This window comes from Amaranthus tricolor, chromosome 1 (genome assembly GCF_026212465.1).
Source record: "Amaranthus tricolor cultivar Red isolate AtriRed21 chromosome 1, ASM2621246v1, whole genome shotgun sequence".
NCBI classification, from domain to species: Eukaryota; Viridiplantae; Streptophyta; class Magnoliopsida; order Caryophyllales; family Amaranthaceae; genus Amaranthus; species Amaranthus tricolor.
In genome coordinates this window covers 13,587,916-13,597,367 of record NC_080047.1, presented here as the reverse complement: position 1 = coordinate 13,597,367, position 9,452 = coordinate 13,587,916, and the positions used below count along the sequence as shown (strand labels likewise).

Here is a 9,452-nt window from a genome sequence, read left to right as displayed (position 1 = left end):
AAAACTCTTGAAATTATAATTCAAAATGATATAAAACACCGAATAAAAGAGTGAATGTTTTTATTTTGAAGTAATTTTATATGTCTATTAGTATGATCACGACGTATATTGTTTTGAAAAAATTATTATGTTCAGCAAAAATAATCTAAAGTTAACAAAATTATTTTTCTTTTGTCGTGGAAAAGGTGGAAGCTTAAGAGCACGTGAATTAAAAAAATTGTTTGTTTATCACGTAAAAATGAAGATTATTCAGGATTGTCCCGTAAAATTTTCCTATATTTTATAACAAAATCAAAAAGCCACATAAAGTAGCAATTCTATTAGCTTTTGGCTTCTTGAACAACAACCAAGAACTAATTCTTACCAAACATCCACTATTGAGCTGATTTAACAACTATTAAAATAGTCAAATTATACTAGAAAACCAGACAAATCAACTTAACTAGCTTACGACCAATGATTAATTATATACAAGCTCGACACTTAGTCAGGTCGAGCTGGGTTTAGCAAAGGCCTATAATAATAAAATCTTATATTGATCAACAAGCATATATAACTCTTTTCCTCTAAAAATTTAAATTTTTGGAATTTTGAGATCTTGGATTTTTTTTTGACATAAATGAATGCCACTTAATTTGTTGTGAATGGAAAATGCCTTTATAACACAAAATCACAAATATTAGGGATTTTTAAGCAAGAACATACACAAATTGCAATCAATTAACAACTAAGATTAACAAAGTTCACTCAATATGAGTGATGTTCTTCCTAGGCCAAGATTTTGTTATAGATTGATGAAGAATTACGGGAATTCTCCAAGAACTCAAGAAGAACTACAATGAGGTTTTTAAGTGTTGAAGTTTTTCTCTAAGAGTCTAACCTAGTGGCTAGGATAACTAATTGAGAGATAATACAATGCTTTAAGATAGTCTAGATTGGCCTAAGTAGGTTCTCATTAATTAAAATACGTACCACAAAGACCCACGCACATGTTGTGATTAGTATCAGTAATTGAGAGAGTCTATCCTAGTAGTTAGGATCACTAATTGTATAATAGTATAAATGCAAAAATCGAGTAAACACAAATCTGTCCAGAAGCCAAAATCGAAACAGATTTTTTGGGCACCTAAAAGAAAGCCTACTCGACTTTTCCTTATACCTCTGAAACTTTTATTTTTGTTTCTCCTTTTTTATTTCTCCTCTTCACAGTTTAAGCCACTCTTCTTGCATAGCCTATCTACACAAGAAACATAGAGCCTTGAACCGAACATGAATCAATCACCGAATGTCCAACTCAAAGCACATATAACAATCTCAACCTTGATTTGAATCTCATAAACCACATCTCTATAGCCTTCATATCCTCAACACCATCAAATGTTATAAACACTAATACCTCCACCTCTATATATGTAAATCACTAACACATGTCTATAATCCCTCCAAGGACTTCACAACAAATGCAATGAAAGATAAATCAAGTCCACATATAATTGAAACATGTTTATGTTCAAAGCTTTTGGTCATCATATTTGTTGAGTTGTTTTTTGAAGTCTTTACCAAGGTCAACCGCTTAAACTCGAAATCATCGAAACGATATTAATAGCAATCTATATCGTTCTTAAATGGATTATATCTTTTTCTTATCCAAAAAAAAAATCATACTTTCACTATCACAATGCACTCTCACCAAATTCAAGTTAAGGATACAACTCCCCAATGAGACCCTTCAACCACCTTGCTTCATTGAGTGACTCTAAAATGGTTATGAACTCGACTTTGGCCGTAAACATGGTCATTACATGTTGTAAAGAAGATTTCCGACTAACCGTTGTAGTACCCAAGAGAATAAAAAAACCTCCGCTAAAAGTCGATTTTCTATCATCCAAGTCGTTCATGTAGACCAAATCGCAATAGTCGTTCAAACCATTAGTGTCTCCTCCAAATTTGAGACTTAAGCTCGAGGTCCCTTTCAAATATCCCAACAACCATTTTACAGTATCCCAATGTCATTTACTCGAGTTATCCATATACATACTAAACATACTCACATGTTAAGCATATTCAGCCTCGAACATACCACGACATACATCACACTACCCATGACACTAGTGTAGGGAAAACCCCTCAATGATTTTCTTCTTGTTTGGACTGTAAATATAGATCTTTTAACGGTATAAAATGAGAAATAAGCTGAGTAGAAACCAGCTTTGCACTATCCATGAAGAAGTGTTGTAATAATTTCTTAATGTAAGTCCTTTAACTAAGATACAATATGTCTTTGTTTTTATCCCTTATTATCTCCACACCAAGTAGTCTTTAAGACTCACTAAGATCTTTCATATCAAATTTACTCAATAGTTACTTCTCCAATGCTTCCGCGTCAAGCATATCATCTACGCAATCATTATGTCATTCATTTATAACACTACATAAATACAGAACGCAACACATGTATTCTTTATGTAGACACAACTATCATAAGAGTTTTGTGTGAAATTATGTGACACCATGAAGGAATAAAACCTCTTAAGTCTTATAACTTTGTCTTGGAGATTCCTTTAAGCCATAAAGAGGCTTCTCCAACCGACACACATGATCCTCCCTAACCACTACCTTAAAGCCAACTAGTTGTTTCATATAAATTTCTTCTTTTAAAGATCCATGAATAAAAGTCTTTTTCACACAATTTATGCAATTTAAGTCGTTTGTAGCCACCAAAGCTAGTACAACTTTTTTGAAAGATGCTTCACTACTAGATAGAACACCTAATGGAGGTCAATTACCCTTTTTTGTGCAAGAGGCCACCTTCTTCAATGGCTTTGAAAAGGAAATTCCTGTAAAACTTGCTTAGGTTCTTTTTGTTGAGTATTTGCTGCTTAAGAATTGACCTTTTGATAATTTGTGTATTTTCAGTTGCCATTGATGAACAACAAACAGAAGAAGATGAAAATTTTTGGAATTTAGGAAACTTAAAGGGATGAAGAAAGAAAGAAAGAGATAAAGGAAGAAAGGAAGAAAAAAAAAGGAGAGAATGGTTTACAATTATGTATAAACTTAATAATGGAAAATAGATTAAGAAAGAGAATAAAAATGAAGTATAGAAAATAAAAAATTGTAAAACTTGACAAAAAAAAAGAGGAAAGAGAGAGTAAATGAGTATAAATGGCAGAGAAAATTTATAAAAATGAGAGGAAGTTGGGGTTAGGATTGGGTTTATTTGAGAGGGAGATTTACTTTGAAATTTGAAAATTCCTCCCACAAAGTTGGTGATGAAGTAAGGTTTAAAAATTATTTGTCGCTAACTTTTGCTATAAAATTAGCTACAAAAAGCTTTGTAGCTAGATTGCGACAAAGCATTTTTGTAGCTAATTTGTACCTAACCTTCTTTACATAGAAATTTGTTTTGTTTCCAAATTAATTTCTTTTTATAGTGTATATATCATTCTGATTATGGCGTTGCTCCACATGAAAGAAGGGTCCCTCCCTTTTAGATACCTTGTATACCACATTCACTCTGGAAACTAAATTTTGATGACTATGATAATCTCATTGGTCTTCTTAAAAAGTTGCCTAAGAGGCTCTTTGTCGGTCTTTTACTTGGACTACTGAAAATTTTATGGGCATTGTTATTCATTGCCACCCCTACTTCAATGAAATAACGAAAATGTCTCTGGATTTTAAATTTGTTTAACAAACGTAAATCTCACTTAATAACACTATAATCACTTTAAAAACATTAAATTAAAAGTTTAAACGTAATCTCGAACATTTTTATCGCGACCCTATATATATATATATATATATATATATATATATATATATATATATATATATATATATATATATATATATATATATATATATATATATATATATATATATATATATATATATATATATATATATATATATTGAATTTTCAGTGGTGTCGCTGCATAATATACGAACTCAAACACGGTACTATCTCTCTAAAATCTCTCTAAAAACGTTCTCTGAGTTTAAACAAGCTAAAAGTTTGAATCGATTTACAATGGCTAACGAAAGCGACTAAGAATCTGATTGGGTACGTACTTTAATCGATTCGAATGGGTGTTTTTTTAAAAAAATAAAAATAAAAATTGGGTCGCATGCGATTGGACTATGGATGAGTCGCACGCGACCCACTTTATTTTTTATTTATTGTTTTTTGTTTGATTATTTGCATTATTATTATGTAAATTATATAAATATTTATTTATTTATCTAGTAATTTATATTATTATTAGGTAAATTATTTTATAATTTATATTATTATTATATAATATATGTTGTAGTAATTATTTTATTTTCTAATTTATATTATTATTATTTAATTTATTTAAATAATTTTGTAATTATTTTGTAATTTATTATTAATTTCTTATTATTATTATTATTATTGTTGTTGTTGTTGTTGTTGTTGTTGTTGTTGTTGTTGTTGTTGTTGTTGTTGTTGTTGTTGTTGTTATTATTATTATTATTATTATTATTATTATTATTAATTTAAATAATTTATAATTATATATTATTATTATTATTATTATTATTATTATTATTATTATTATTATTATTGTTATTATTATTATTATTATTATTATTATTATTATTATTATTATTATTATTATTATTATTATTTTCTTATTATTTAATATTAATTTTTATTTTATTATTGTTACAATTATTTATTTTATATTTTGTATTATTATTATTTTATTATTAATTATTAAAGTAAATTCTAATTTTTATATAATATTCAATATTTTTATTATTAATGTTTGTTTGTATAATGTTTTATTAACCTAATGTATGGTTTATTCATATTTTAAATTTGCAGGACTATGAAAACTTAGGGGACAATGTAGATTACTCTGGTAGATTTGTTACAGCCAGGAAATTTGATTCCGTAGATGGATTACATAGTTGCGCCGATGAGATAGCAATAGGAATTTGTTTTCAATTTACACGTGCTTCTTATAAACAAAAAGAAAGACGTTCTAGAGTTAGTTTGTATTTAAGATGTCAACACTATGGTAATATTTGGGGTGATTTGCATAACCTAGATAATGTTGCTCGATCAGGTTCTAAAAGTAGAACATGTCGGTGTAAATTTATGATTGTAGCAAGTAGTCGTAAACCAGGAGAAAGACCTTGGACAGTAAGGGTGTGTCCTGGGGAAAAAGGTAGACACAACCATCGATTCTTAGTGTACATAGATGGTCATGTAAGGGCAAATAGGTTGAATGTAGATATTCGGCAGCACATACGAGAGCTTAGTGCAACCGGCATGCAACCTGCCTTTATCATGACTTCAATTAGAAAAAATTTTCCAAATTTTTTACTAGTATGAATCAGATATATAATGTAAGACAATCAATAAGGAGAGAAGAGATGGTGGGTAGGCCTCCCCTTCAACACTGTCTTTATATGGCCACAGAGCATCATTACGTGGTTTGGACAGACTTGGATAGTGAAGGGCAATTGAGCAGATTATTAGTTGCAAATCCTACCTCCATCCAAATGATACATACGTGGCCGTATGTTGTGTTGATAGATACAACGTACAAAACAAACAAAAGCAAAATTGGCCGCTGTGTGAAGTAATCGGAATGACGCTAACCAATCACAACTTCTTGGCTGCGTTCTGTTTGATGCGAGATGAGGCGGCTGTGTCATATTCGTGGGTGTTACAAGGATTGAGAGATATTTTTGGCACAACTCAGACTCCTAGCGTCATTGTCACTAATCGAGATGAGGGTTTATCTGCAGCTATTCGTCATGTCTTCCCAGGTAAAAAGGTTTTGTTGATTAAATATTGTCGTTATCTTTATTGAATATGTCTTAATTACGTTTAATGTTGTGTTTAATGTAGATGTGCAGCATTTGTTATGCATATGGCATATTGCCAACGACGTTGAGAATATGGTGGACAAGTTGTGTGGCGGGAAAAGAAATCAACAAGGGCAGATATTCAGGAAAAGTAGATGGAACATCTTGGTTGAAAGTTCTACACTCGACGAATTTGAAGAGAGATGGCAATCGATTGTGACTAGCTGGTCGGTTAGGAACAAAAAGGTTGTTCGATATTTGGCTGGAACATGGATTCCACTTAAAGAGAAATTTGTGTGTGCATGGACGAATGACTATTTACACATGAGTTACCAGACTACCAGCAGAGTTGAAAGCCAACACTCGTCTTTCAAGTATTATCTTGGTAGCGGTAATAGCTCATTTGATACCCTGTTTAAAAGGGCACGCGCACAGATAACAAACCAGCAAGGCAGGATCCGACAAGCATTACAGGAATCCATGAATTCTATTTCATGGTTGTTGCGACATCATTTCTTTAGACCTTTATATCGCCATGTATTTATTTTTTCCTTGGAGCAGTTGCGGCTTGAGCATAACCATATGTTAGATTTGGGTAATTATGTGTTTAACAAATGCGGTTGTGCACTTCAACACACCCATGGATTGCCGTGTGCTTGTTATTTATATCTGTCGATCAGTTCACAAGGTTCTTTGTATTTGGATGACATTCATCCATTCTAGAGTACCTTGACGTACACAGAGGTAAGAGATGACACAAATGAAGAAGTACGGCACGCAAACGCCGACAACAAAGAGTGCTTTCAATCGTTGGTCGATAAAGTCTTAAAAGCTGATCCCACAGTTGTACGACGATTGTCCCAGGTACTTGAAGATGAATTACACCTTGATGGAGCCGATATACCTGAGCCTTACGCAAGTCTACCTAGAAAGGGAAGACCAACCACAAGCAAAACCCTTAGAAAAAATAAAAGCTCATTTGAATATAGTAGATCATCTTCTCATGGTCGAGGATCTAGATCTTCATTCCCGGCAGATCTAGTGGTTGGGAAACACAACCCTCAGTTGGAATTAAGTTTAGTTTTAACTTATCCGGTAAATGACTTTCATTTCCGTTATTTAAATTAGTTTGTTACAGCTTAATCTTACTAACCTTATTTTTAATAATTGCAGATGATCCAGTAGGTCGTGATTTTTCACTGTTTTCATAGCCCAATCACATCCCGCACATTCTCCCTCCTTACTTGTTTGATTGGATTGATGTTATAGGTGATGGTATCTATGGTTTTAGAGTTATTGTCGTCACCGAATTAGGAGGCAAGGAGGCATGGCCTCTTTTAAGACGTGCAATGTCCATGGAAATGAAAATGAACAGAGAGGAATACCTACGTGTGTATCTATCAGAGCAGGCGTTAGACAACGCTATATTCAGAATTGGTTCACTAGGCAATGGACATGCTCCTTATATTCACTGGATGGAAGCAACGATGGCATTATACTCTGCAGCAACATTTCTTAACATTGGCATTGCTTATTACGGTTCTGCTGATGGTAATCTGATCTACAACTATTTGGTTCTTCCGTTAAGGAAAGCAGTGGATGTGCATAGTGTAAATCAAGTTATACATACATGTTGGGTGAATAGAAATCATTTTGTTCAACTATTAATAAATGATGATTCATCTCCGCAACCACCAGTCCAGCATTCATGGAGAGAAGCAGTTGACAATGCTTCCAGACATATAGAAACGCATTTTAGTAGCAGGATTTTGCTTTGGAATAGACTATATGAGCCACGACCACCACAACATAATAACACCACTGAAGATGCTGTAAATTTAGATAGTTCATAGTGTAACTATTGTGTACATCAATATTTAGTTTAACTATATATGTAGATGGGACTCAATTTGTAGATATTCCATAGTGTTACTATTGTGTACATCAATATTTAGTTTAACTATATATGTAGATGGGATTCAATACGTGGATGAAATTCAATATGTATAGAATTGAAGTAAATTAATAAAAGCATTGATGTAAATCAATTTAACTATAATGTAAATAGCATTGAAGTAAATAAATAAAAGCATTGATGTAAATTAGTTTTCAATTACAAAACCAGACAGTCTATGAAGGGCCATGCCCCTTAAAAGCTTGTCATTCGACAAATAAATCTCTAACATCATCAACGTACACATCTAAAGCCTGTCTTTCTCAGGGGCTCATTTTCGGAACAGGAGGCAGTCTCATCAATGGAGCGACTCGACTCGACCATTCATTTAGAAACTATAAAAAAAAAAAAAGAAAAATGGTGTGAACAAGATATTAAACATCTAAATAACACAAACACATAATAGAAAACAAATAAATTAAAAAACTAACGTATTCCACTCTGCTTTCAGCTGGACTAAAAACTACGTTCGGTCCTTCACCGGGGAGGATGTATGGGTGGGAGGACACTTTGAACCAGTCAACGTAACTAGGATCAGCCTCTGATGGAACAGATGCCCGACGAAGTGCCTGATCACCAAGGCGGCCACAATAGAGAACCTACTCCATGCCTCCGTGTAAATAAGCGGAGAAGCAAAGGTCACGGAATAGGTACCATGTGCCGGTCGTAGAGCCTGGGTTGGTCTGATAGGAGCGGGGGGAATAGCCTGCACATAGCCCAGCTGTTGCACTTTCCTCTCCGACAAATACACCTAGACGAAATCAAAGCAAGTGTTACCGCCGATGTAGGCGGTGCGTGGGTGCTCATTTAGCAATGCCCTTGGAGAAGTCATGTACGGAGTCCATTCCACCTGCATACAAGCAAAATTTACATACAAAAATAAACTAAAATTAAAATAACATGAATAACAAAGTGTGATGTAATGTACAATACCTGAGCATCCGTCATGGAGTCCAATATACTCCTGCAGTCCCTCGGCCTGTTGATCAAACGACCTGGCTTGGGCGTGGACCACATCTCCGCCCTAGTGTTATTAGGCACATCTGCTTGACGAGGATGAGGGTGGAAAGCCGGAAAATACTCGTAAATCCATGTCTGAAGCAATGTGCGGCAACCAGCAATGGTCTTGCAACCAACCCTAGACGTCATTCCCAGTTGCCGATACATGTACACCAGCGTCACCGCACCCCAAACGTTCTCATCTTGATCGACGTTCACGGTTAGTATCGGGTGAGGTCGCATGCCGGTTTTGGTCTCATCCGCCAGCAGTGTAGAGCTGACAATAGCCATGTAATAGGTTGTCGATTGGATCTCCATAGCCTAGGACCGATGGCACAAGTGTATAACTTCACCAACGTTGATGCAACCGCTGGTGAATATTCCTTTCTGTCGTAGCTCGGACATGGGCTCCCCAAACAGACTAGTAATAGTGAGCTTCCACTCCCCCTCAACAGGTTCAGCCGATAGTGAACCTTCAATACCAATGCCCAATATGCGTTGCACGTCGTGCAACATAATCGTCATCTCCCCCCAGGGCATGTGGAAGGTGTTCGTATCCGGCTGTCACTTCTCCATGAAGGTCGATATCAAAGGACAGTCAATATGCTGGTGCATAATGTACGGTAGCCGGCCGAGGGGAGTGGCAGGTAGA

General features: G+C 34.4%; 1 protein-coding gene across 1 annotated transcript; it reads right to left on the bottom strand.

Moving 5' to 3' along the window:
- Window positions 1-8,064: 8,064 nt before the first annotated feature.
- LOC130798553 (protein MAINTENANCE OF MERISTEMS-like) lies at window positions 8,065-9,118 on the bottom strand. Its single transcript, XM_057661627.1, has 3 exons — window positions 8,735-9,118; window positions 8,379-8,552; window positions 8,065-8,136 (listed from the first exon to the last, which is right to left on the bottom strand). The coding sequence occupies exons 1-3, from the start codon at window positions 9,116-9,118 to the stop codon at window positions 8,065-8,067; spliced, it is 630 nt and encodes a 209-aa protein (XP_057517610.1).
- Window positions 9,119-9,452: the final 334 nt, after the last annotated feature.

Coding starts and splice junctions, on each gene's coding strand:
- LOC130798553 (XM_057661627.1), bottom strand. CDS start 9,118: ATGGAGATCCAATCGACAACCTATTACATGGCTATTGTCAGCTCTACA. Junction 8,553..8,734: donor ACTCCATGACGGATGCTCAG/GTATTGTACATT, acceptor GATTTCGTCTAG/GTGTATTTGTCGGAGAGGAA. Junction 8,137..8,378: donor TCTCTATTGTGGCCGCCTTG/GTGATCAGGCAC, acceptor TTTTTTTTATAG/TTTCTAAATGAATGGTCGAG.